Here is a 26,794-nt window from a genome sequence, read left to right as displayed (position 1 = left end):
ACCACTAGCACTCCAACCACCTTCCAAATAGCCTCCCCAACCAGGCTCCTGCTTTCTGCTTCCTGCTTCATGATGGTCCCTCCCCAGCACACCCATACCCGTCACAGGTTAGGTCCCTCTCGCTCCCCAAAGGTCTCCCAATACCTGCATCATCAGCCACTCCCCTCTTCTACTATAGACTCCCTCCTGTATCTGCCAGCCCCCAAACCTCCAAAAATGGCTCTGACGCCTCACTCCAACACCTCCGCTCCTGCTCCTCACCATCCCCTGCCAGGACAACCCTCACCCCCCCAGGCTCCCCCCCCCACCAACCTGCACAGGCATTTCCCACCAGGCCCTCACGAGCTCCGGCCTCCATCACTCCCAGCCCTCTGTCTCCACCCCAGCCCCCTGAGTCCAGCCCTCCCTGCCTCCCACACAGCCCACATCCTCCTGGCCCTTGGCCCCATCAGCTCCCTGACCACCTCACTCTCTTCTCTCTCCCGGCCGTGCTCTTGCTCCCTGGCTCTCCTGCTCTCTCGGGAGCTGCCTGGCAAAAAGGTTCCGTTCCTCCCAGAAAAAGGCCCACATGGGAACAGGAATGTGCAGGGAGAAGAAAAGGCAGCAGCTGCTGAGACAGCAGGCACGGAGGGGGCCCTGGGGGGGGGGGGATCCTGGGGACAACTGGAGCCTGAATGGGTGAGGTGGGAGAGGGCCCCTGGGAAAGTGGAGATCTTGGAGGGGATGAGGAAAGGATGGAGGGGTCCACGAGACCATGGAGATGGCACAGGGAGCCAGGACAGGTGGGAGCAGGAGGCTGTGGGTGGTGATGGCACAGGAGGGAGGATGCCGTGTGGGAGGACAGAGTAGGTAGCCGGGGCCAGGGTGGCAGCTGGGGCGGTGAAGTGCACAGAGGGACGGATGGTGCAAGGGAGGGGTGAGGCCACGGAATGGTGAGGGGCAGTGCAGGACACATGGTGAGGTGGGACAGGGTGGCCTGGGGGAGGCCGTTACTTACACGTGAATGGAGAGCGCCCGTCCTCTGTACAGACTGAATGCGCTGCCATACAGGTCACTGGCCACCGAAAGGCTATCCTCTGACCCCCAGCTTGCGCCCACCAGATTAGCTCGAGACGCCCGTACCAGCGGCTCCACCCCCAGGTGCCGTGGCCCGGCCCCGGCCGCCTGTGCTTGCCTTGGGCTGCCCGGGAGGCGGCGGGTGCCACCCCTGCTGCCCGCTTCCTGCTCCAAGACCGTCTGCCCGCTGCCCCACCAGCTCACTTGCTCCTCGGAGGTGCCTGTCACGGAGGTCGGGGGTGTGTCCAGGGAGGTGCCCACCAGGGTGTCGGAGCCCCCTAGAGAAAGCAGCACGGTGAAGCCCAGGCACCTCCTGTGGGAAGCCCGCCTGCCTGCTCCTGGAGCAGCCCAGAGAGCTCACCCGTGGGGGTGCTGAAGTCCCCGTCATCCCGAAGCTCCAGGCGCTGGGTCCCCTGCACATCGCTGATGTCATCCTCACCCGTCTCCGAGTCTGGAGAAGAAGGGGTCTGTGTGGGCAGGGCCCTCCTCCCTCTGACTCCAACTCTTCCCTGTGTCTCCTCCCGCCTCCCCCGCAGCAGGCTCCCTCTTCCCACCGGCAGGGCTTCCACACCTGTTTTCTCTTCTCTTTTACCCCCACATCCCCTGGCCCATCCTGGACTGCTCAGCCAGTCCCGTGGCTCACCTCTGGACCCCTGGCTACTCATCCCGGCCTCCTTGGCCCTCAAAGCCACCTGCCACCACCCCTCCCAGCCACTCAGTGGATTATCAGGGTCTCCGCCCTCCGCATCCTCCCCTGTCGATGATAGCATAGGTTCCTGTGCAGCCCCCACATAACAAGATCCAAGGCTCTAAATTTCGGGTTCTGGTACCCCAGGAACAAAGGAGTGTCACCTCAGAGTCGTACTGTCAGGGCACTTGACCAACCGCAGGGCCAGCCTGTCCTCCACCCCAAACCAGCCGGAACACATCGGGGCGCAGCTGAGGTGGGGTGAGGAGAGGCCAGGGTCGGACAGGGAGGAAGGGGGCTAGGGCAGGAGCCAGTTTCCTACCGTAACTTTGCTTTCTGCAGGAGCGGAAAACTTCGCTTCCATAGGAGCAGCAGGAGAGAGACATGGACAGACTGTTATCAGAGCGTTTGTGGGGCAGGGCATGGTGGGAAGGCAGGACAGAGGGGCCATGAGGGTACCCAGTGCCCAGGAAGGCCCTGTGGGGATGGGCCAGGGGAAGGGAGACACCTGGAATGGGCAAAGCATCTCTCATCCTGACAGCCTGCAGGCTCCCACTGTGCCCAGCTGGGGAGCGCACATGCTTTGGCTGGTTATTCCAACTGCCCCAGCGATTCTGTACCCTTGGCACTCGCACTGGTGCTGCCACTGGCCACGCGCACACACGCATACACACACACACACACATCTGCTTGTGCTCAGCCAGGTCTCAGACCCAGGCTCCCCATCAGGGGTCAGGCCCACCCTCTCTTAAAATATTTGCATTGTGCCTTGACCCTTCCTCATAAACCAATCCCCCCCACCCCGACCTGTTCTGCATCATGATGTGACAGGCACCCTCTTCCCAATCCTTTTCTTCTACTGCTGAATGGTCCTCAAAAATGCCCAGGGGTTAGGCTATAAGCAAAGTTTCCTGGGCATATTTTTAACTTTCCCAGATTCTAGCAGGTTCTGTGCCTCAGTTTCTCTGAGTGCCATTGACAACCAGGAGCCGTGTGCTGGATGCTGACGTATGGCAGTGAGCTCATCCCTCCCGCTTGGCCCCACAGATGGAGCCCCCTGAGCCCAGGCCCATGGTGGGGTGTGCTAGTGAGTCCCCCCACCCCCCCACCCCACAGCTGCAGGGTACAGGGCACCTCCTTGAGTGGGTATGGATGCGTATTGGGGGATCCCACATCTCATGGGCTGTCTTTGGGGCCTGAGTGCCTCGTGGAGGGACATGGACCAAGAGAAGGAGTGGGCATGGGCTAGAGCAGGGAGCCTGTGGTCCACGCACCATGGGTGAGTCGGCCAAAGGCCCGGCGGGAGTGGCCGGTTTTCTGCAAGAGAAAAGCCAGAATGAGTTGTTGAGGGGAAGGCTGGCTCCCGCTGTCCCTTACCTCCCATCCAAACCTCTACTAAACGGAAACTCATTCCAGGGCCTGGGGGGGGGGGGGGGGCTGGGGAGGTAAAGCACAGAACCCGCAGCTTCCCCTGGAGGGAATGTCCCCACTCTTCCCGGCCCTTCAGCCCTCCCAGCCAGAGCTCGGGGCTACCCAGCCGGGCCCTGGGGAGGAGCAGAGGAGGAAGCAAGGGCCGCCGAGCTGTGGAGCACACGCTGCGAGTCCCACAGAGGCTCACAGGACTGGGGACCTGAGCTACACCCCAGAGCTAGGAGCCAGGACACCGGACGGGAGGCTGACGTGAAGGAAGAGATGGGGGTGGGGGGAGCTTGGATGACTGGGAGATGGAGGGACGAGGACACAGATTCCTGCGGGGGGGGGGGGGCGGATACCTGACATAGGTGTCAGGTGGGCAGGGAGGGTGATGGGGGAGCGGAGGGCAAGGTCCCCCGAGGGCCAGAGCGTCAGGAGCGGGGAAGAGGCCCGGGCGCGCGGAGGACAGGGCAGGGCTTGGGGATCGACTGAGCTCGGCGCCGGTGTCCGCGCGGCTTCCAGGAGCCGGGGAAGATGGAAGACTCCGGACCTGGGGGCGCCGGGTGGCAGGGAGCCCGCGGGCGCGCGGCGCGGGGGCTGCGGGGGCTGCGGGGTCGCCGGGGGCTGCGGGCCCGGGCGCTGCGGGGCGCGGGGAGGGCGGAGGCGCGGCCCCCCGGAACCCCGGAGCCCCCGGAGCCCCCGGAGCCCCGGCCGCGGCCCTCGGCGGCGGGGTGCGGCGGCCGCGGCCCCGGCGCCCCCTCCCCCGGCCCGGCCGCGGTGACCCGCCCTCCCCCGGGCGCCGGCCCCCCCCCCCCGGCCCTCCCGGCGCCGCCCGCCCCCGGAGCCCTCACCTGGAAACGCTTCTTCACCCACAGCTTCTTCATGGCGGGGGAGGGGGCCGCGCCGGCGGCCGGGCGAGGAGGGGACGGGCGGGGGCGGGCGGAGTCGGAGGCGGGGCCGGGGGCGAGGGGGAGCGGGCGGGAGCCGGCGCCGGTGGCGGGAGGAGCCGCGGGGCCGCCGAGCCCGGGCGGGGGGAGGGCGGCGGCGGCGGCGGCGGCGGCGGCGGCGGCGGCGGCGGCGCCCGCGCCCTGGGCCCGCCCCTCCCCCGCCGGCCTGCGCCCCACCTGGCGCCCCTTCCCTGGCCGGCTCGCCGGGGCGGCGCTCACCTGCCTCCGGGTCCCCCCCACCCCGCACCTGCCTCCTGGGCCCTGGGCACATGGGGAAACTGAGGCACAGAAGAGCGCGCGGCGGCCCCTGTGGGGTTGGGGCCGCCTTCTCCCGGGCAGCCGGCCGCGGCCTCCACGCCACCCCCTGGCCTCCCGCGGGGCGGCTCTGGAAGGGCAGCCGCAGCCTTGCTCACCCCACAAACACGCGCACGCGCCGCCCTGCCAGGCAGCGCGGAACTCGGAGCTCGTGGGCGCCCCGACACGGCGGGGGGCCTGGGCGCCGTGGGGGCGCCTAGGTCACACCCTGGGCAAGGGCCCTGGTGGGTGCGGGCTCCGAGCCGCCGGGATCCAGAGACCGTGAGGACAGCCAGAGGGGCCCCTGGCGTTTTCTGATGCCGGGTCCTCCGTCCCTGCCCCCTGCGTACACCGCCCCCCCCCCCAGCGACAGGCCCAGCGGTATCCTCCTCGGCACCCATAGGACCCGCCTTCTCCCTCGTGGGTGAGCATCTCCCCAGACTTGCCCTGTCCTCCTCCCATTCAGCCCTGTGCACACTTTGCCTTCATAGAGAAGCTCAAGCCTCCACCCCACCCCCCCACCCCCACCCCACCCCACCCCCGCCCCAACAATCATTATAAAACCAGTTTCTTAAGCATTTACTAAGTGCCAGGCACTTTATAAATTTTCCTCGTTCACGACAACCTCTTAGGAACACAGAACCGGCTCCGTTTAACTGACAAGTGACTAAGGTTCCGAGAAGTCCCACCACATAGTCAAAGCCACGCAGGTTTTGTGTCTCCGCTGTCCTGTGGATCCAAATGCCCACCCGGGCAAACACAAGGGGTGCCACTCCCGGTTTCTGAGCTGTGACTACAGTCATTTTCCTTAACACGTATGGCGTGCTTGGTATTTACTGAGCGTTGCGCTAAGCGCTTTTATATGAATTCAATTCATATTAATTCAGTTCAATTGAAAAATTCAATCAATCCTCACAACAAGGGGCGAGACTGAGGCAGAGAGGTTATTTGCCCAAGGTCACATAACCAATAATTGGGAGAGCTGGGATTCTACTGTGACAGTCATTGACCACTCTGCCATAAAGCCTCCCAGGCTAATAGGTCAGTATGTTCCCAAACTTTGTTTCTTTAAAACATGAGTCCAAAATAAATACAGAGCCAACTCATGAGTTTTGCTCAGCCTACACAAATTTTCAGTGGGACAAGCATGTTCAAGTTCAGCCGCTAACAACAATACCTCGCCGTTACTGTCTCTACTTGGCTTCTGAAGTTATTTGAGCTTGTGGGACTCTTTTTCTTTCTTTTTTTTTTTAGGTTCAAAGTCATGTCTTGTACTTTCTGGGTGCATACAGGTGGCCCTGTTTCCCAAACCCCCAAAGACCGATGTCACCTGTGCAGATGCATGAATGGGATGTGTGCTGAGAGCCTCCGTGTGTGTGTGACGATATCGGTTCCAGCCAGAGGACCCTGGACACCCATAGGCACTTTCCCTGCCCACCCCCAAATACACACAGTCACAGATGGGGGAGCTGAGTGAGGAGAGGGAGTAACTTGAACCCCTGTTCTCCAGGAGAATCCGAGGGGCTGGCACATTCCATAGCAAAAATAACCAATGGGCAGCAGGCATGAGTGACGGGACAGCTGGGCTGAGGACAGGCCTGTAGGATTCTGTGTTCCTGCTCTGGGTCTGCACTGCTCACCCCCGCAGGGCTGGCCTGGGGCATGCTTGCAGGGTGGGCCACCCCCAGCTGGCCCTAGATTGCCCTATTTTTCCCTCCGTGGCTGGGCAGCTGTGCCTCTCTGCTATTTCCCCAAACCCCAGACTTCCAATTTCTGCACTGCCAGCCTCTCCCCTTTCAGAGAAAACCCGACTCATCATGACAGGCCTGATCTCTCACACAGACCCTGCTCTGAGCCACATGAACCCACTCCCCTCCTCTCTGCTTTCTTTCTTTCCTGCCTGAAAGGTCCAATTTCTCCCTTCCCTCCTTTCGCTTACCCTGCTCTACATTGCTGACATACACCATGTTTACTTATTTGATGTGTTTATTGCCTGTTGTCTATGCACTAGGATGTGATGATCTCTAGGGGGACAGGAATTTGGGGGATTCCTCTCCCCCTCCCCACCCCCATCATGTATCCCAAGCCACTAGAACAGTGACTGGTCCACAATAGACATAGATAAAATGGGAGGGAGTGGCACAGCTGGAGGTGGCTGGAATAGGGGTAGTAAGTCTTCCTGGAACAGCTCATTCATCCAGGCTTTCTCCCTCCTCTGTCCTGAACCAGAGCCTTTTCTAAGAAATAGCTGGAGAAGTGGCCATCTCGAGTGCCACTCAGGATCTTCCCGGGAGAGCCTGCCCTGCCTTCAGGAAAGGTCTCTTGAAAAAAATAAAAAAATAAAATAAATAAATAAATAAATAAATAATTAAAAAAAGGAAAGGTTTCTTGGAGGCTTCTCTCTGCTCCTGCCTCTCTCTCTTCCCAGGGCTCCTCACTGCTCCCACTCTGGCTCCTCCTCCCCTCCCTGATGAGGACTGGGCATGAATGGATGGCGACACTCTCCCTACTCATCCCCAACCCCCTACTAGTTTCCTCCTGGCTTTTCATCCAGACATTCCAAATTCCTGGTGAAAAAGATAACTGCAGAATATCCCTCAACACAGGTTCTGGTGCATTCCCCATCTTTTCCTTGCCTGAAAAGCCCTCTCCCCCGTCTCTAACCTCGTGTCTCCATGCCCTCAAGTTCCCAACATGGTTCACTCCTATCTGTAGACCTTTGGCCCTTCTGATTGAAACCAGAGTCTCCTGGACTCTGGCTATAAAACAGCCAACGAACACCGTAAGCACTGTCGGCTTGCCCCTCCTCTCGGTTGTGCCCTCTCCTCCTTACCCCCTGCCCTTTAGGCCTCTCCCTTCAGCCACACATGTCCCAAGGGTTGAGGGTGGTACTTGTTCTGGTCCTTTGGTTTGCATATAGCTCCTCAGCCCACACAGGTGGGAGCCTGATGTTTTGAAGAAGAATGCCCACCTATCTTGGAGACTTTCCAGAAGATGACTTCGGGGATATGATTGGGAGAAGGATGGTTAATGATGGCAGGTCCTGGCCTTAGTCTTCCCTTGCTTCTTTTTATGAGGACAGGCAACGTGGACCTGAACCCCCTAACATATCTGGCTCTGTTACCTCATTAGCCATGTGACCTCAGGGAAACTCCCCCTTGGAACTCTAGTTTTCTTATAGGTATAAACATCACCACAGGAATCTAGGCATAGAAGATTAAATAATGACAGGAGATGGGGTGCTGTACCCATGTTAAAGATTCTACAAGTAGCCTGCATGTCTGTCATTCTCAGTATTCCCATTCTTTCCTCATTTCTACACCCCAAACCCCACCCTCCTGTGTCCATTCTTCCAGATTCTCCAGTCTGCAGCCCACTTGTCTTCTCAAGGCCCCAGCCTCCCCAAGCCATGCCGATAGCCCTCCATCCTTGAGCTAACATCTCAGGCTTCAGGAGTGCCAGGAACCTGAGCATCACCCTCTCTTGCCGAGCCAGATGGCAATCCCAGCCAGGAAACTGCCTCCTTCTTCTGCAGCCAGGTCCTGGCTGGGCTTCCTCGAGAACGCTGAAGTCCTCCTGCTGTTGATCCCAACTGAGAAAGTTTCCCATGCGTAAGTCTGAGCACTGCTGAGCAGCTTGCCCAGCTGCCCCTGACTAAGACCCATAGTAACTGGGCAGGTACTGATGGGGGGGAGGGGCAATCGGAGGAGGAGGCAGCCAGGCTGGCAGTCAGTCCCCCACCATCCCCAGAGCAAAGCCCTGCCCTCCCCTTCCTGTGGAAGGGGCGTAGTAGTCAAGCACATAGCTCTTTGCAGGAGAACAGACTTCCTTCCATCCCTGCTTCCATCCCCACCTTCTATCTGTACAAGAAATATCACTTCATCCTTTGTACCGGCTTCCCCAGGGTTGCTATGGGACTTCACTGATAGGTCAAAAGATGTGATGGTGTATCACCTGCCACACATGGAGCTCTTCATAACATTATAAATTATTACTAAGAATTATTACCAGTTAATGATAATTATAAGATTGGGCTTGGGGTAAAGATTTCATCAGCAGGGAAAAGTTCTCAACTGTAACTTGCCGCAGCTCAGTCTTCCGGTTTAAACATGACTGTCAAAAGGCCCAGGTCCAGTCCTCGTGGCACCCAGGGTCCTTTCCTTACCCTAGGCCTCTCAAACATGCTGTTCCACTGGAGCAGCCTGGAGGCGGTCCTCCTGGCCTCTGTCTAGCTATGCCCAGCCAGCATTCAGTCCTGCCGACCTGCTAGCCAGCTTACAGAGGGACAGAGGAAACCCATCTTGCAGGGAAACACAGTGCTGCTTGAGGGGGGTGAGAGGGTGTCTATCTAACACCTCGTCACTCTCCCCACTTTGGGGGACCCAAGCGGGCCAGGGGGCTCTCCTCTCAGAATGAAGGCCTGGGCTACTCTCCATACAATGGACAGCTCCCCTCCCTTTCTGTTTCTCTCTCCTCCCTCCAGAATTCCTTGAGTAGTTAAAAAGCCCCAGAGTGGAAACCTGGAGGAATGGGTTCTTAATTCTGGGTGGCCATAACTAGTAATGCATTTTCTGGCAGATCTTCCTCCGTTCTGGACTATCTACCGTGTCCTTACCTGCAAAAGGAAGCATTCGGACCTGAGGTTCTCTGTTGTCATTTCAACTCAAAACCAACATGGCACTCCTCAGAGCTTCCTTATCCTTCCCTGAAACCTCTGTCCCCAGGGCACCCGGTGGCTCAATGGGTTAAGCATCTGCCTTCGGTTCAGGCCAGGATCCCAGAGTCCAAGGGTTGGGATGGAGCTGAACTCCACAGTAGGGCTCCTTGCTCAATGGGGACCCTACTTCTCTCTGCTGCTCCCCCTGGCTCATGAGCTCTGGGTCTCTTTCTCTCCAGTAAGTAAATAAAATCTTTTAAAAATAAAATAGTTTTTTAAAAAATAAAATAAAATCTCTCTCCCAGACCGTATTCTTAACAGATCTATCATGCCCTTTGATTTGATTTATATTCTGTTTTCAGTCCCCTTTGGCCCGAGGGACCAGAGCTAAGATCCCCAAGAAGTCTGATCCTTCCCCAGCTCAGAGCGCTGCCAGGATGGGTCCCTTCCCCTGACTCCAGGCTGGGATAACCTGTACCTGGCCAATCAAGAAAAGCCAGCCTTGACCCTCTCTGCCCCAGGCTTGGCCACAGGGAGTCCAAGGAACCAGTGCTCAAGACTGTAGGAGGGTGAGCAAGGTAGGGCAAGGTGCTGATAGAGGGAGGCTGAGCCCCTGCTCCATCTCCTCACATGCTGCCACTCCGAGCCTCCTTTCCCCTCCAGCTGCTGAGGTCCTCCATCCTTGTGCTTCCTTCTCAGCCCCCAAGGATGTACCCAGACACAACACCACCCAGCTGGAGTGAGAGTTCCTGCTTGAAAATGCCTGGGACACACTCAATGATGCCCAAGCTCTTTGCTACCTCCCTGGCTACGCCTACTTCTCCAGAATTCTGGTTCTCAAGACTCAGTTAGCCCAAGGCTCTATCGAAGGCCCTAGAGAACAACTGGCTGGTTTAGGGGATGAGAAAATTAAAAAGGAAACCCAGACACTGATCCAAGGCAACACTGATCCTGGGCCTGGCCCCAGCAGGACCAGGGGTACCAGACCCAATCTTGGTCCACTCTCTTCTGCCTCGGATCATCATCTGTCCCTTTGCACATGAGCCTGGCACTCTGTACCCACATACGTAGGGGCCCGAGTACCAGCCTGAGCACCCCCCCTTCCATGCCCTCTGAGTCTCAGGTAGAGTGGCCCATTGGTTTTCCATAGCAACTCCACAAACCCCCATCCCTCAGCTGTTTGTACTACCAGACCCTTCCTCAGCCTACACAGGTACATACACACACACACACACACACACACACACACGCTTATGGATTCTCACACACCCTGGGTAGCCCCCAGCCCCAGCTCCACCTCCTGATGCTCTGCACCCTATTCATACTAGTCCACCCACTGGCTTCTTCCAACTAGCCCAGTGCGGATCACACCAACCTGCCCCAGCGATGGCCTGCGAGGAGCTCTGACCCATCCCTCAACATTGCAGCACGACGGGGGAGCTTGCCCCTCTTTCAGACACACGCACACCTGTCAAGTGTCTCCCGTTTAACTATCAGAGTAGATAAAGACGATTTCCCCCCAAGCGATTTTCTCTCTCTACAGGGAAGCCAGGAGGCGTTTCACTGGGCAGTTGCCGGAGAGGCGAGGAGTGGGGCTCGGGTTTTGCTTACCAAATGCTGACCCTTGACCTCTAACCTTCCTACTTTGACACCCCTCCCCCCCCATGCCCACTTTCCTTTCGACGGGCACCTCTGGGTCCTTGCAGCGGAGACGCCGGAGCGCCCGGGAAGAGGGCGGGATGCACGCACCGGCCCACGTGGCCCCCAGCCCCCCCAGCCCCCCCAGCGCCCCCAGCGCCCCCAGCCCCCGCCCCCGCCGCCCCATTACCTCCGACCTCCAGCACGGTGAGCACAGCCTCGCAGCAGGCCTGGCCCCGCTCGTTCCGGGCCCTGCAGCTGTACACGCCGGCGTCCCGCGCCCCGCAGCTCCGCAGCCACAGGCAGCTGGGCTCGGGGGCCGGCGGGGGCAGGGGCTGCCCGTCCCGGAACCAGCTGAGGCTGGGCTGGGGCGTCCCGCTCACCGCCACCCGCAGCCGCACGTCGCCGCCCGCCAGCACCGCCGCGTCCTTCAGGGGCCGCAGGAAGGCGGGCGCCCCCTCCACTGCCCCTCCGCCGGCGCCCACCTTGGCTCGCTTGGGGGGCACCCCGGGGCTGGGGGGCGCCCGCGTGCCCGCGTCCCCGCCTCGCGTGCCCCGGGCTCTCTGCATGGCCTCTGCGAGCTGGGCTGCGGGGTTGTCTCTGGAACTCCGGGGGGATGGCGCCCTGGGAGATGGGTCCTGGGGGGCCGGCGCCCTGCCTTCCTGCTGCCCGCCCGCCCTCGGCCTGTGTTACCCAGAAGGTCACCAGGGCGGCCGGCGTTTGCGCCTCGGGGGCTATTTTTAGGCCCCCCGGCTCGGGTTGCGAGGGAGCAGTGGAGGGAGGGGGCAGCAGAGGAGGGGACTTGGACTCCAGTGCCTCCTTCCCTCTCTCCGGGAGCCCCTATCTCCAAACCCTGCTCCAGCGGGTCTGAAGGCTTGTTCCAGGTCCCTTCCCCTGCAGCTCAGGCCTGCCCCCTGCCCACCCAGGAGTCTGGAGTCGGGTTACGCCCGGGACTCGATCCCACTGCCCTTCCACCCTCTCCTCAGGCTCCTGAGTCCCAGCTGGGGCAGAGGGAGAGGACGTCCTGGACCTGCGTCTGAGAGGCAGATGGGGAAACAGGCCCCCGTGGAGGTAAGCAGAGAACCAGGAAGAAGGACCAGTGGTGTCCCAGTGGTGTCCTGAGCCTCCATGCCCCCTCCGTGAACCCTAAGCCCAGAAGCAGGGAGTTGGGCGGATTCAGACTCTCAGCTGGTCCCACCCTCACTTGCTGGGTAATAGGGAACCTCTCTCAACCTCCAAGCCCTCCTCCATAAAAATGGGTAGTTGAACAAGGGTTACAACAGGCAGAGAAGGGGGGGGGGGGAGAAGTTCCAGGCAGAGGGAACAGCATGACCTAAATCAGAGCATGATGACAGGAGATGACGTGTTCTAGGGTCAGAGGAGTAGGGATTGAGCTGGAGGGGAGGTGGAAGTTTTGCTTGCTAAGGTCTATCTTGATGGCAGTGGGGCGCTGCTGCAGGGTGTTAAGCAGCAGGCTAACATGGTCAGAACTGTGTTTTAGAAGGCTCCCTCTTGACAGCTATGGTGCAGAAGGTGAACTGGAGATGATGGGACAGACTGAGGCCATTTACAGCATGGTTCTCCGAGGACGGTGCCTGCTGGAAGCGCAGACACTCAGGCCCCACCCCCAGAGACGCAGGTGAATGGGGGATGCTGGGAGGGCCCAGGAATCGGCACATTTCACAAGTGGTCCAGGAGACTGTGATGCTTCTTAGGGTTGCACTTTGACAAACATCAAGATAGGACTTTACTGCTTTTAAAAGTTCAAGTGTGGGGCTCCTGGATGGCTCAGTTCATTAAGTGTCTGACTCTTGATCTCAGCTCAGGACTTGACCAGAGTCATGAGTTAAAGCCCCATTTTGGGCTCCATACTGGGCATGGAGGAACCTTAAAAAATAAAATAATAGAATAAAATAAAATAAAATAAAATAAAATAAAAGCTCAAGTGAGACTTCTGATAGAGCAGTTCCATGCCCTAACTAGTGGTGGTCACATGAATCTACATATGTGATAAAATTGCACAGATAGAACTACATACACACACACACAAACACACACCCACTAATGAATGCATGTAAAACTGGTGAAATCTCAAGAAGGTGGGTAGACTAATAGCAATTTCCTGGTTATGATATTGTACTGGAGTTTACACAAGGTGGTGCCATTAGGGAAAGCCAAGTGAAGGTAATTGTATTTTTTTTAAAGATTTTATTTATTGGGACATCTGGGTGGTTCAGTGGTTGAACGTCTACCTTTGGCTCAGGTTGTGATTCTGGGGTCCTGGGATCGAGTCCCACATTGACCTCCTCGTGGGGAGTCCACTTCTCCCTCTGCCTATGTCTCTGCCTCTCTTCATGTGTCTCTCATGAATAAAAAAAAAAACACATAATTTATTTGACAGTGAGAGAGAGAACACAAGCAGGGGGAGCAGCAGAGAGGAGAGGGTGAAGCAATCCTCACTGAGCAGGGAGCCTGATGCAGGGCTTGATCCAAGAACCCTGAGATCATGGCCTGAGCTGAAGGCAGACGCTTAACCAACTCAGCCACCCAGATGCCCCCGTATTGTTTCTTATAACCCCATGCCAATCTATAGTTATCTCAAAATGAAAAGTTAAACAAAAGTTCAGGTAAGAGACTTAGGCCTGACCTTGATCCCAGAGGGGTGAAGCTTGGGAAGGCAGAGAGGAAGCCAAAGAAGGAGCCCTGAGTCATCCTGAGATAGAGAAAGGTACTGTCAATGTCACCTCATCCCCCACCCGCATTCACGGGCACCAAAGCCAAAGTGTGCCTGTGTGTGTGAGCACAGAGGGTACAGAAGAGACTGCTTAAGCACTGAATTACATCACGGGGATTAAAAGCCTTGAGGAATGAAATTTCTTTGTTGTTTGCATGCATTCGAGCTTACTCTTTGTGCTGTTCAGTTCTTCGGGTTTTGACAAATGCAGAGAATCGTGCATCTTCTACCTCAGGACCATACAGAACATCACCCTAAATATTTGCCTGAACATCCTCTTTGTGGTCAACCACACCCCCTCCACCAACCCCGGCAACCACTGGTGATGAATTGAAGTCTTAAAAATGAATGTAATTCTAAAAGGTAAAAATGTGGGGGAAGGCTTTGCAAGAGGATGGAACATCAAGAACAAAGGAAGATACTATTTTATTTTTTAAAAAGATTTATTTATTTACTGGAGAGAGAGTGAGAGTGCATGTACATGTGCATGCAAAGAGTGGAGCAGAGGAGAGCCAGAAAGTGAGAATCTTCAAGCACACCTCCTGTTGAGCACAGAGCCCAATCTCAGGACCCCCGAGATCATGACCTGAGCCAAAACCCAGAGTCTGACCCCCAACCGACTCAGCCACCCAGGCGCCCTGAGACTATTTAAGACAAAAAATAACCCAAAGCCATCTAGCACTGGACCTCACCAGTTTGCTCAGAATGCATGTAGTAGGTGGTCTGTAAATGTTGGCTGGTTGGTTGACTGGTTGGTTGGCTGGTTGAATACATGAACTCTGTGGTCTTTTTTTTTTCTTAATTTGTTTATTCATGAGAGACACAGAGGCAGAGACATAGGCAGAGGGAGAAGCAGGCTCCCTGTGAGGAGCCCAATGCAGGACTCGATCCCAGGATCCCGGGATCACAACCTGAGCCAAAGGCAGATGCTCAACCAGTGAACCACCCAGGTGCCCGAACCGTGTGGTCTTAAGCAAGTCACTTAACATCATCAAGCTTCGTCTCTTCATCTATAAAATGGGTTAGCCCAACTCAGGATTGATTCATTCATTCAACAAACATTTTTTGAGTCCCTACTCTGTGCCTGTCCCTGTTCTAAGCAGTAGGGATGTAGCAGTGAACAAAATAGACAAGACAATATCCTGCCCCTGTGGGAAAAATGGAGCAGGGCAAGGGAGATGGGAGTGTGGTGAGGCTTGAGCTTTCTGATAGGGTGGTTGGAGCTTCACTGGGAATGACGGAGTCAATCCTAAAGGAGTTAGGAAGCAGATAGTACAGGTATCTGGACAGGACTGCTTCAGGCAGAGGGGATGATGCGCCTGGTAGGGCTCCAAGAAGAACCAGGGCCCCAGTGGGGAGGATAGAGACGTGAGGTCAGATGGGGAGCAGGGGCCAGATAGCCTAGCATCTTGTAGGCCGTGGCACTTTTATTCCTGGTGAAAACGGGAAGTCCTCTCAGAGGGTCTTGAGTTCAGGAATCACATGATCTGACTTGGGTTTCTGTGATGGCTTTAAGTTATATTAAATATTAAAATGAGTATTAACTATTTAAAAGGGCCTGGCACAGGGTCTGGAACATGGCTTATGTATCTCCTGGCCAAATGTCTGGCCTGGGGGCATTCACTGATGAGCGCTCCGGGGTGTAGGGCCCGGGAAGGGCGGGCTCGGCCCGGCCCCTGTGAATCGGGGGCGCCCTCTCCTGGAGGAGCCCGCCAGGGCTGTGACAGGGGAAGCCACGGCTCTGGCCAGGCCCATCACCCAGGGCAGCTGGCAGCTAGGGGCTCATCTGTCCCTCAGAATGGGCCCCATAGTGCCCCGCGGCCTGGCGCCAGGCCTGGAGTGTGCTGCCACTCTGTCCTGCCTCGAGATCACAAGCCTATGGTGTCATGGAAAGAGATCTGGGCTCCGGAGGCCAAGGAGCCCGGGGCCTGGTCCTCCTCTGCCACAGATAATGCTGTGCGACCTTGGCAGTTCACCCCACCTCTCTGGGCCGTGGGGAGTTTCCTGTGGGTCATAACATGCACCATGGACCTGGCACATGGTAAAAGGTCAGTAAATGTTGGTTGGATCAGTGAGTGAAGTGGGGGTCATCAGCCTTCCCAGTAAATATTTAATTTGGAGAAAAGTAAATAAAAGTGCTCAGTGGGTATTCATTCAACAAGTACTTAAATATTTCATGAGCACCTTCTATGGAGCAAGTGCTCTCCCGGGCACTGGGAAACCCGTGGTGAGTGAAAGAATGAAAACCTTCCCCTTAATTAGCTGACATTCAGGCGCTGAACCAGAGGTCCACGATGTATATTTGCATAAGGCTCCAAGACAAGCTGGTGAGAGGAGGAAAGGGGAAGGGTGAGTGGGTGGGAGGGGAGGAGGGTAGTCAGAGTGGAGAGGGCAGGACAGTGTCCCCTGAGCCCTCGGTTCCCAGCTTAGGGACACGTTTTGTCTCCATAATCCTTCCTACCGCACCCGTCAGGCGGGGTCTGAGATGGTCTAGAATGGGTTCCCCGGGCCCAATGAGACGCTAGTCTGCTATCCGTGAGCTCTCTTACTTCTCCATGACGTTCAGAGTCTTGTAAGAGAAGACAACAGAGTGTCCCAAGGAACAGGGAGAGGTTTTGCCGTGGAGGTGATGGGGTGCACGTGTATGACCACATGGAACCCAGATCTTTCTTGGCTTATTTTGTCCGATCCTTGGGAGCACCGCCATATCCATGTCCCCTGCCCTACATTCCCTGCCTCATTCTCCAGCTCCCAAGGAGATAGGCAAAGCAGAGCATTTGGAACCAGAGGATTTCTACCTAGGTTTTTGGGTTTTTTTGGGGGGGTGGTTAATATTTTTATTATTTTTTAAAGATTTTATTTATTCATGAAGACACAGAGAGAGAGAGAGGTAGAGGCATAGGCAGAGGGAGAAGCAGGCTCCCTGCAGGGAACCTGATGCAGGACTCGATCCCAGGACCCTGGGATCATCCCCTGAGCTGAAGACAGGCACTCAACCACTGAGTCACCCAGGCACCCCTAAAATATTTTATGTTTAAGTAATCTCAACACCCAATGTGAGGCTTGAACTCACAACCCCAAGGTCAAGAGTCAAGGCGCTCTACCAAATGAGCCAGCCAGCCGCCCCCCCCCCCCCCCCCCCCCGCAAACCAGAGGACTTCTGCTCCCAGGAAGGCTCTGCCGAGAGAACGCTTCCCCACTGGGGACACAGGGTGGGTCTGGGCCTCCTCTCTTGTCTGAACAAGTGGGTAGTCATCACAGGAGACAGGCGTGTGCCAGAGGAGAGCTTTGTGGCCCCAGCTACAAGGGGTCACCGTGGACGTAGTGTGTTCTCTGACACATTCAGGCAGAGCTTGATGACTGCTCAAGATGTTTGCGCAAGGCCAGGAGGGGACTTCTGGATCATGGGCATCACCGCCTGGGGGCCTTGACATCTGACTCTGAGAATCTGCAATTCCTAGATTCCACTCTAGTGAGTGGTCTACACCTAAGCTTTTCTGGAGGGTAGGATGCCTCTAAGACCTTCCCTGACCTTGGTGTCCCTTTATCCTTTGTGGGTTAGATGAGCGAGCATACTCATTTAGGGGAAAGAAGAAATTGCTGAGAGGCTCCTGAAATTGCTCACAGGTACATGCACTACCTCTTGTCTACCTGAGCCCAGCCTCACCCAAGCGTGTTTCTCTCACAGAGAGATGAGCTCAGATTCTGGGCCCCCACCAGGGGGCCCTCACCCGCTCTGCCTCCTGTATCCCGGGGTGAAGACTCTGCAAATGTTACTTCTAATTTCACTTGGAATTTCACTAGGGGTTGACTGGGAGTTTTTCTGGGGCTCACAGCATTCATCCCACTGGAGGTTGTGTAGAAACGACCACGAGTCACCGGTATAGACAGTGGGGACCTGGGGTGTGCCCACGATGCTCCCCGGGGAAAGATGAAGACTACCACAGAGAAGGGGGCATTCTTATAGGGAGGAGCTACATAACCCATAACCCAGAGGGAAGGTGCAATTTGTGAGCAAGGGTGACATCCAAGGAGAGGGAGAAAGCTAGAGACACCAGAAAGGCTTTGGAAGTTTCTGGAAAAAGCCAGTTAGGAATGTCAGACTAGGGAACCTAAGACTAAAGCCCTGTTATGTTTTGGGTTTGTTTGTTTTCCCTACAGAATGTCTGAATTTACCATGTTTGTGATCTCTACCTTCTTCCCCCCCCCTTTACAGAACAATCCTTAAGTCTGTGAGGACTAACTTGAAGGCTGAAGCCTATATGGATCCATCAAGCTTCCTAAGTCTTGGATCTATCTGAACTTATCTTTTGGAAGGAGCGAAAAGAGACAGGATTCATTCCTGCCCCTCGTGGCTGCCCAATGGCCCCCAAGCCTATATTGAATCATTAAGTTTTCCCCACAGAAACCTTTAATATATCTGGGTTAATACTTTGTTCTAGGATTTCCTTTTTTTTTTTTCCCCATATGTCCTATACTCCCCTCCCCTATGCTTACCAAATGTTCCCCAAATTTCCCTTTGGTATTTTCCTTGAGACTGCATTGAGTTGGAAGTACTGGTTAATGTAGCATGAATTGGCATCTTTAGAGTGTTTGAGTCTTCTTCTCCAAAAACAAGATAGAGCTTTCTATTTTTCTTAACATTGTTATTTTTCCTGAATCGGCCCTTGCCCATAGAAGGCATTCAGGCAGCTTTAATGGGAAGAGGCTGTGAACTCCTTTGGGGAAGGGACTAGGGGAGCCCTACTCCAGAGCCAGTCTGTGTCCTTCCAAGAACAGCAGGTGGTGTCCCTGGGGCCCTGATGATCTGAAGGTTGAGTAGGGGGCCCAAGGGGGGCAGCCCAGGAATTGGGGCCCAACAGGAGGTATTCAAGGTTCCCAAAATAAAAGCCCCCCTGCCCCCCCACCCCCCCAACTGTGTGCCACAGACTCACAGCAAGGCTGGGAGGTTGTGGGAACAGTAGGGTGACAGGTCCTGGAGGACGGTCTGATCGGGCAGAAAGGCAGCACACACTCCACCTCAAGGGGTGCTCAGAAGGGCCCCCAGAGGAGACCAGGCAGTCAACACAGCCAGGGACGTGCTAGGCTAGTACTTTGCTTTTTATTGTTTCTGTCCAGAGCCCCTGCTGCAGGGGAGGGGCAGGCATGGAGGGGGGCACCCCTCCCCCTGCCTGAGACCACTCTCTGCCTCTTTCCTCTCCTCTCCTCTCCAGCATCTCGCCCACCCTCTCTCCTTCTGAATCTCCTGCTCCCACATCTGGCACCTTCGGGGGTTCCCTCTTGCAGCCCCTGCTTTCTAAGCCCACCCTGGGAAAGGAAGGGGCCATGGGGTCAGTTTCAAGCCCCCATTCCCACGGGGGCCAGTCCCTCAGTCACCTGCCCGGCTTGCTGGGGAGGCTGCCCTTTCTCTCTGACCCATGCTACGGAGAAGGGAGTGGGAGGTCTATGGGTTCTATCCTCATCCCGCGGGGTCCCAACACCCTGCTCTGGGGCCCTCTCCAAAAGCAGAGGCGAGAGCCTGAGGTCACAGGGGCCACAGAGGTGGGAGGGGCAGGGGCACTGATTCCATCTGGGCCCTGCCCAGCACCCCCGAGGGCAGCGAAGAGCCAGGCTCCCTCATTTCCAACATCCAGGACTCACACAGCTGGGGCTGCCTGTGCCTGGGCAGGGGTGGGCCATGTCCCCCGGGGGGGGCATGAGTTGTGGTCGGTGAGCAGGGGTCAGAGGCTGTGAGGGGGAGCACTGTGGCTGGGTGTGGTGCCCTGGGATGGAAGGAGGCTGGCATCAGGAGGCAGTGAGGACAGGGGCGAGGATGGTCTCTGCTGGCAGAGGGGTCTCTGGCTTTAGAGCACCTCATGTTGCTGTTGTGTGGCCTCACTGACAACCTAGGGAGACAGAGAGGCCCAGTCCAAACCTGTGCTGGCAGGAGAATGGAGCCCCAGCCAGGGGCTGCTCCCCACTCCCCAACGCCAGGTTAGCAGAACCCCCTCTCCATCCAGGCAGGGCCTTGAACCAGCATAGCTGGTGGAAGGCACCTGGCTGACAGCGTCATAACCCCCACAAGGGTAAGGGAACCAGGCAGGTGGCTCACCTCCCCATCCCGGGTCTCGATGGTCTTGATCATCACCGTCTTCTTGGTATGGACCTCAGAACCCCTTTGCTCCGGGCTTGTTTCTGTAACGGATCCATCCACACACTCAGCCTGACCAAGTCCGGCCAATGGGAATCCATCCCTGGTCCCGTGGGGTAGAGCCCAGAAGACTCCTATCCCCTCAAGATGAGCCTAATACTTCTTCAGCAAGACTTTAGAACCTGTCTTTGAGGCCAGCACCCAGCAGGTGGCTCTATAGACACTGGGGCCAGTCCCATGGCTGAGATGGGCTCGGGAGCCCACACATATCCTCCAGCTATAAACTGATTCAGGAGGGTAGGGGACCCCTGAGGCCCCAGGCCACCCAACATTCCCTCTCCAGGCTTCCTCACTCCCTCTCCACTCCTGGGCTCCAACAAAGCCCTGCATGAATTTGTCTCCTAACAGAACCCAGAACCCTGTCCCAACATACTCTTTTGGAGGACCTCATGGCACCCAGCCCCTTTAAGAGTCCAGATAAGGGGTGCCTGGATGGCTCAGTCAGTTAAGGGTCCAACTCTTGGCTTCAGCCCAGGTCATGATCTCAGGGTCACGAGATCGAGCCACACATGGAGCTCCATGCTCAGCTCGGAATCTGTTTAAGGCTCTCTCTTCCTCTGGGCCCCCCTCCTCACTCTCTCTGTCTCCCAAATAAATAAATGATTTTTCTTTTAAGAATCCAGCTGAGTAAACCATGTCTTAATGAGAGGGAAACAGATGGGAGTCAGTTACTGATTCATTGTGCAGGTGGCCAGGCACCTGCCTCTCTGTGCCTCAGTTTCTTCACTGTCAAACATTAGTAATGATACTTGCACTCTCATGCCCACAGAGCCATTGATTTGAAAAAGCATTTAAGCAATTTCAGTTGCAAGGCTCCCACTTGGGTGTCTACAAAAACCACTAACAGCAGAAAGACGTTCTGAGTTTCATAGGGAGGGTCAAATTTGGGTCCCAGGTATTAGGAGTTTGGTGCCCATGAATCTCCTCAGCGAGCGACCAGCCTGTGATGAACCCTGTAACTCGGTGGAGCACAGCATGTATTTTTCCCGATGGAAATGAACATCGAAGACAAAAAAGGTTTGATCTAGGAAAGGCGACGCTGCCAAGGACTCCGACTTGCTTTCCTAATGTATCATTATAGCGTGTTTTTCTGCTCTCTGGGGTTGGAAAGCCACTCGATGTGCATATAACTAATGTCAGGATGGCAAAATGCCCCAGGAGCTCGTTCTTTTAATTGTTTGGCTTTGCTAAGGTTTGGCTTCATTTTTTTTAAAAACATGCATCCAACATCTTGCTCCAGCAAACTGGAGGTGTTCAACAAGCAGCTAGGGGGAGGTGGGGGGTGCTTGACAGTTTGCCAAGCACACAGTGGCTGGAGGGTGCCTTGTAGCTCAGGGTGTATGGTTCTAGATGCTTCTGTTGTCAGATCCCCAAGGACACCTTTGGTACCTTGAGATTTGGGATATATTGGGAATAGAAGCCATGTGCTGATGTTCAATACTCTCAGAAGGTCCAGGGGACACAGTCAATATAATGCCATGAAATAAAATAAAAACCCCTCTCTGTTAGAAGGTACCTCTACCTAAATTTCCTCACCCACCTGCAGCAGCTCCTTTTCTCTTTCCTGGACCCCAGCCCTGTCCCCATGGTTCCAAACCCCCTCCCTGGCTGGCCTTGGGCAGTACGCAAGCTGGACTCCTGCCCCTGCCACCCCAGCATCCACCTGCCAACATGCACTCACCTCGGAAGTTGAGAGCAGAGAAGGTCTGGATGGGGAGGTTGATCCTGAAAGGGGAGAGATCAAGCCCCCGAAGGGTTAGGGCCCTCTATCTCTCCGTGTGACCACCCATCAAAGCTTGCCCCGGTCCTCACTAAATGCCATCGTCAGCTGTCCCTGCTCTACTGACCCTAACATTCCCACTTTCACACTGCTAAGGGCACAGGGTCACAGGGCAAAGGGCAGCTCCAGCTATCCCAGGAACTGTCCCTTCTGGATCATCCCATTCCATCTCTGACCTGCTGGCTTGATGTGAGTACCCCGACCTCCTAGTCCCCCCCAGTTCACCAGGATCTCCTTCCTCAGGCACCGCAGGATGTATCGATAACAACTGTAGGCCACATCCATCATGTGTATGCCCACCCTCCAGCCAGGCTGGGAACCTCTGGCCTATGCATGGGAGGGCAAGTTGTAGGGTAGACGCCATCCTCACATGCCTAGTGCAGGGAAAATGCTACACATCTGGAGCCACCTTACATGGAGATGTATGTTATATGGAGATGTAACTATGAAACCTGACACCTCTCTATGTGCAGGTCTGTATTTACACGTCTGCTGATTTTTTTAAACTTTAAGGTATTATCATTTTTATGAGCATCATTGTTTTTTGAGTAATTGACCTGTTTGTTTGTTTGTTTTTTTAATTTACGATAGTCATACAGAGAGAGAGAGAGGCAGAGACACAGGCAGAGGGAGAAGCAGGCTCCATGCACCGGGAGCCCGACGTGGGATTCGATCCCGGGTCTCCAGGATCACGCCTTGGGCCAAAGGCAGGCGCCAAACTGCTGCGCCACCCAGGGATCCCAATTGACCTGTTTTAAACTGAGGTTAGGTTTACCCACGGCGATATGCACGATCTTTAGTATGCACTTCAGTGAGTTTCGATCAGTGTCTACACCCATGTAACTTCCAGTCTAAGTCAAGATACATAACGTCTCCATCGCCCCAGAAAGTTCCCTAGCATTGCCTTCAAGTCGTGTCATTTTTGGTATCTAGAGGTGAGTTGCTCTGAGCATGTCACGCTATCTTTCCTTAAATTTTTTTTTAATTTTTATTTATTTATGATAGTCACAGAGAGAGAGAGAGGCAGAGACACAGGCAGAGGGAGAAGCAGGCTCCATGCACCGGAAGCCCGACGTGGGACTCGATCCCGGGTCTCCAGGATCACGCCCTGGGCCAAAGGCAGGCGCCAAACCGCTGCGCCACCCAGGGATCCCCTATCTTTCCTTATGAGGGTATGTGTGTGCATGTGTGTGCGCGCGTGTGCAGTGTACCCTTGGGTACGAGTCTCTGCACACTCCTTCTTAGGCTGTGTCCCAGGCTCTCTCTTTGTCTCTATCTGTCCCCTCCCTTTCCTTCCTCACCATTCCCCACTCTGCTTTCATCTCTCCCTTGACTAGCAGTAATATTTTATTACTGGTTGCTGAACATGGCTTTATGCTGCTGGCTCTTAATTCTGAAGGTAGATGAGGGAATACTTATATTTCTCTTTTTATAAAAGCTATTAATTAAATCACTTTTTCCCCAGGTGGCCTTCATTAATTCTCTACAATTAGTGGTGTGGTGGCCTCTTGTATAAAATCATTTCCAGGGATCCCTGGGTGGCGCAGCGGTTTGGCGCCTGCCTTTGGCCCAGGGCGCGATCCTGGAGACCCGGGATCGAATCCCATGTCGGGCTCCCGGTGCATGGAGCCTGTTTCTCCCTCTGCCTGTGTCTCTGCCTCTCTCTCTCATTCTATGTGACTATCATAAGTAAATAAAAAAAATTAAAAAAAAAATAAAAATAAATAAAAATAAAATAAAATCATTTCCAGATCTTGCTAAGGGAATCCTCAGCGTCTCACACACCACCCCCCACCACCCCCGGAGGCAGGAATGGGCCCCTCAGCACTCCCCTGACTCCCACCACCAGCCCCTCACCGGCTTTCCTCGCCCTCCAGCAGCTTCCGGTAGGTGGCAATCTCCACATCCAGGGCCATCTTGACATTGAGCAGGTCCTGGTACTCGCGCAGGTGGCGGGCCATCTCATCCTTGAGGTGCCGGATCTCTTCCTCCAGGCGCGCGATGTTGTCCTGGTAGCCGCTGGCCTCGCTAGCAAAGCGGTCCTCCATCTCCCGCATCTGCCTCATCAGGGAATCATTCTGCAGGAGAGGGACACCCAAGTCAGGGAGAGGGCTTGGAGGGGTGAGCACTAGGGGCCCAGGATCAGGAGGGTCGTAGCCTTGGAGCTGGGTCACAGCCCCAGAGGGCCAGGTCCGGGAGCTGGCAAACTGGTCTGAGCTAGGGGAACCCCGAACTCAAGTGAAGTCTGATGTGGAAACCCAGAGAATAGAAGTGATCAAAGGAAGCATCCATGTCCTTTCTCTCCAGAGCCCCATGATTCCTGAGAGTTCAGCTGAGAATCCACCTGTCTGTATTCATGCGTGGGGGATATTTGAAGAGAAAGAGACCCAGAGCCCTCTCTGGGTGATGTGATGGGAGCCAAGGTCACAGTGAGAGTGTGATCTGCAGGCGGAGGATCAAGGATCAGGCCTGGGGAGGTGGGCAGGGACTCACGGTGCCCTTGAGGGCGTCGATCTCACAGGTGTAGGACTGGATCTGGTGTCGGTACTCCATCATTTCCTGCTTGGCCTGGCGCAGCGCGTCGTTGTTCTTGTTGGCTGCCTGGGTCAGGTCGGACACCTAAGGGCAGGGAGGGGTAGTGAGATGCAGAGTCTACGGGAGGCAGGTCAGGACGGCAAGGGAGCCTGGAGACCCTGGCTCACCCTCCTCCCCACGGACAGAGCCCCAAGGAGCACCTCCAAACGGGGATGGAGGCCCTGGGCCAGGTTGCCCACCTTCGACTTGTACCACTCCTCAGCTTCTGAGATGTTCTTAGCCGCGATGGTCTCGTACTGGGCCCGGATGTCCCTGAGGGCGGCAGTCAGGTCTGGCTTGGACATGTCCATCTCCACCTGTACCTGTTGTTCCTGAAGCTGGGCCTGTAGCTCTCGGATCTCCTGCAGGGGCACGGTGGGGCTTCAGTGCTCTACCCGGCCCCACGCACGCAGCAACCCCTCACGCCCCTGTTCCCAGAGCCCTGCACTGTCCCTCCCCCTTTCCGGCTGTCCTCACCAGGGCCTAAGGACCCTGAGGAGGAAGGCTGAGGGCATACCTCTTCGTGCACTTTCTTAAGGAACGCAATTTCCTCGTTGAGAGATTCAATCCTGCGCTCCAAGTCAATTCGGGCTAGAGTAGCTGCATCCACGTCCTGGCAGTGGTCAAGCAAGAGGGGACAGGGTCACTGATAACCCAGGGCAGAGGGAGACCAGGGGCCACAAGGGGTCAAAGGGGTAACACTGCTTGGGGACCAAAGAGGGCTCACCGCTCGGAAGGCAGCCAAATTGTTCTCTGCTTCTTCTTTCAATTGGATCTCCTCTTGCAGCCTGGCCACAACAGACAGACGGAAAGAGACGGTTGGTGGGGATAAAACCGGCCGTGGGGATGGCCTGGTGGGGCTGCCCAGGCACTGGGACTCAGGACATGGTGAGGAGGGCTGGCTACAAGGGTGCAGACAAGAGGCCCTGCCCACCCAGGGAGGGGACAGGAAGTGGCCCAGTTTCTTCCCGGGAGCCACACCCCGGAAGTCTATGTCCCCCACCAGATTGTGACCTCCCTGGGATTAGGAACCGTGTTTGTTCTATCCATCCCTGTTCCTGGTTTGCAGCCCCAGCCCTGGGCCTTGTAGGGACTCAATTATTGTCTGTGCCCTGGGTGGTAGGACGGCGCTTCTGCTCACTCGGACTGTCAGAAGCAGGCCCCGTGAGCGCTTTTGCTCTATTCTTGTTGCCTTTTCCTGCCAGAAGCTGGGTGAAGCCCACCATTAGGTCCTCCAAGATTTCGGGGGGCTGCAGCTAGCCCCCTCCCCTTCCTCTAGCTCATCCTTTCCCTCTGTGAAATGGCACAGCCTCACCCCAGCCCAGGGACCAAGATCTGCTCTCTACCCACCTCCCCTGGGCCTCACCACAGATGAGCTGAGAGCTACCCCTTGGATTCCCCACCGGGGCTCTTTGCAGCCTGCCTCAGATTTTCCTGGTCTCCTAACAGCCCCCCACCCACCCACCCCTGACTGTGCCAGGGGGTCCGCCCTTTGCTCATCTGCTTATCCCCCAGCGACACCACCTCAGCATCTTAAGATGCTTTTCAGGGGGCTGTCCACAGGTCCGGGGGCTCTCATGTCCACCCCGTTCCCATCCCCCATCCCGCAGAAAACTTCCCCTTTGCAGAGTGAGAGCAGGAGGGAGCGCCCCGGGGGACACCAGTAGATGACTCTGTCCCCACGGGAGGGGCGGGGGGAGGGGGGCTTCCTGGCGCCCTGGGGACGGGTCCTGGGAGCGCCTGCGGGTCCTCACTTGGCCTTGAGCCGCTGCAGGTCGTCCAGCAGGTTGTCCCGCTCGACGTCCACGCGGGCGCGCTGGTTGGTGAGCACCTCCACCTGGCGCCGCAGCTCGCGCAGCTCCTCCTCGTAGATCTCGGCGACCCGGGTGGGCTCCCGGCCCTTGAGCCGGTTCACCTCGGCGGCGAGCGCCGCGTTCTGCTGCTCCAGGAAGCGCACCTTCTCGATGTAGTTGGCGAAGCGGTCGTTGAGCTCCTGCAGCTCCACCTTCTCGTTGGTGCGCGTGGTCAGGAACTCCTGGTTCACGGCGTCGGCCAGCGAGAAGTCCAGCAGCTCGCCCGGGCTGTAGGAGGGCGCGCGGCCCGTGCCCAGCCGGCCGGCCCGCAGCGCCCCCAGCCCCCCGGCGCCGCCCGACGTGCGCGACACCTGGTACACGCGGGACGTCACGGAGCTCGAGGAGCCCTTGGTGCCGAAGCCGGCGCGCGGGAACACGGGCGAGCCGAGCGGGGAGCCGAGCGGGAAGCCCCCCGCGCCGCCGAAGGTGCGGCGGTACGAGGACACGCGCTGGCTGGACGAGTAGGCCTGGCTCATGCTGGCGGCGCGGGCGGGCGGGCGGCGCGGAGGAGGCGGCGGGCGGCGGCCGGCCGAGGGCGGAGGCGTCGAGGGGAGACGGGGCCCGTCGGCCGCCCGCACTATTTGTATCCCTCCTGACATCAGCCCCCGCGCCCCTCCCCTGACAGCTGCAGGATCCCGCTGTCCTGCCAGGAAGGGCGGCCGCCGGCGTGGGGGCGGGGAGCCCAGCTCCCCCGCAGAGCCCTGCGCCCCTCGGCGGTGGCAAGGGGCACCTAGGAGGCGCGGGCGGGACCCGGGCGGGGGGGGGGTGGCAGGTGGGCAGGCCTGTCCCCCCAACCGGGCAGCCCGCGTCGGAATCCCTGAGCCCGAGGGGGGGGCAGTCTGCGATCCCGGGGTCCCGCCCCCCCCCTTCCTGGGGGTCGTCAGGGGAGGGAGTGGGAGAGAAGTTTCCATAGTTTGAGGCTGTGCCTTTGGCTCTGAGGAGAGACTTTGGGTCACTTCCTGAAAGAGCA

The 26,794-nt window shown here is 56.9% G+C and overlaps 2 protein-coding genes and 1 long non-coding RNA gene across 3 annotated transcripts in view; 1 reads left to right on the top strand and 2 right to left on the bottom strand.

The window, feature by feature from the left end:
• SPEG (striated muscle enriched protein kinase) overlaps nucleotides 1-11,437 on the bottom strand; it is a 57,402-nt gene extending 45,965 nt beyond the window's left edge. The window contains 5 exon segments of the mRNA XM_055345041.1: nucleotides 998-1,334; nucleotides 1,418-1,507; nucleotides 2,067-2,101; nucleotides 3,019-3,061; nucleotides 10,884-11,437. Coding sequence (XP_055201016.1) covers nucleotides 998-1,334; nucleotides 1,418-1,507; nucleotides 2,067-2,101; nucleotides 3,019-3,061; nucleotides 10,884-11,262 — 884 coding nt within the window. The 5' untranslated portion in view covers nucleotides 11,263-11,437.
• Nucleotides 11,438-11,536: 99 nt separating this feature from the next.
• On the top strand, nucleotides 11,537-18,394 carry LOC129522723 (uncharacterized). Its single transcript, XR_008666963.1, has 3 exons — nucleotides 11,537-11,764; nucleotides 12,213-12,332; nucleotides 17,644-18,394. It is a non-coding gene; the product is annotated as an uncharacterized LOC129522723 (long non-coding RNA).
• Nucleotides 18,395-18,509: 115 nt separating this feature from the next.
• Nucleotides 18,510-26,390, bottom strand: DES (desmin). The gene is made up of 9 exons (XM_055345042.1): nucleotides 25,726-26,390; nucleotides 24,699-24,759; nucleotides 24,489-24,584; nucleotides 24,172-24,333; nucleotides 23,891-24,016; nucleotides 23,255-23,475; nucleotides 21,299-21,342; nucleotides 19,519-19,601; nucleotides 18,510-19,312 (listed from the first exon to the last, which is right to left on the bottom strand). Exons 1-9 carry the CDS (start codon nucleotides 26,298-26,300, stop codon nucleotides 19,271-19,273), a joined length of 1,410 nt encoding a protein of 469 aa, XP_055201017.1. The 5' UTR covers nucleotides 26,301-26,390; the 3' UTR covers nucleotides 18,510-19,270.
• Between the last annotated feature and the right edge of the window lie 404 nt (nucleotides 26,391-26,794).

Source organism: Nyctereutes procyonoides, unplaced genomic scaffold (genome assembly GCF_905146905.1).
Source record: "Nyctereutes procyonoides isolate TBG_1078 unplaced genomic scaffold, NYPRO_anot_genome, whole genome shotgun sequence".
In the NCBI taxonomy this organism is placed as follows: Eukaryota; Metazoa; Chordata; class Mammalia; order Carnivora; family Canidae; genus Nyctereutes; species Nyctereutes procyonoides.
This window is presented reverse-complemented; position numbering and strand designations above follow the sequence as displayed.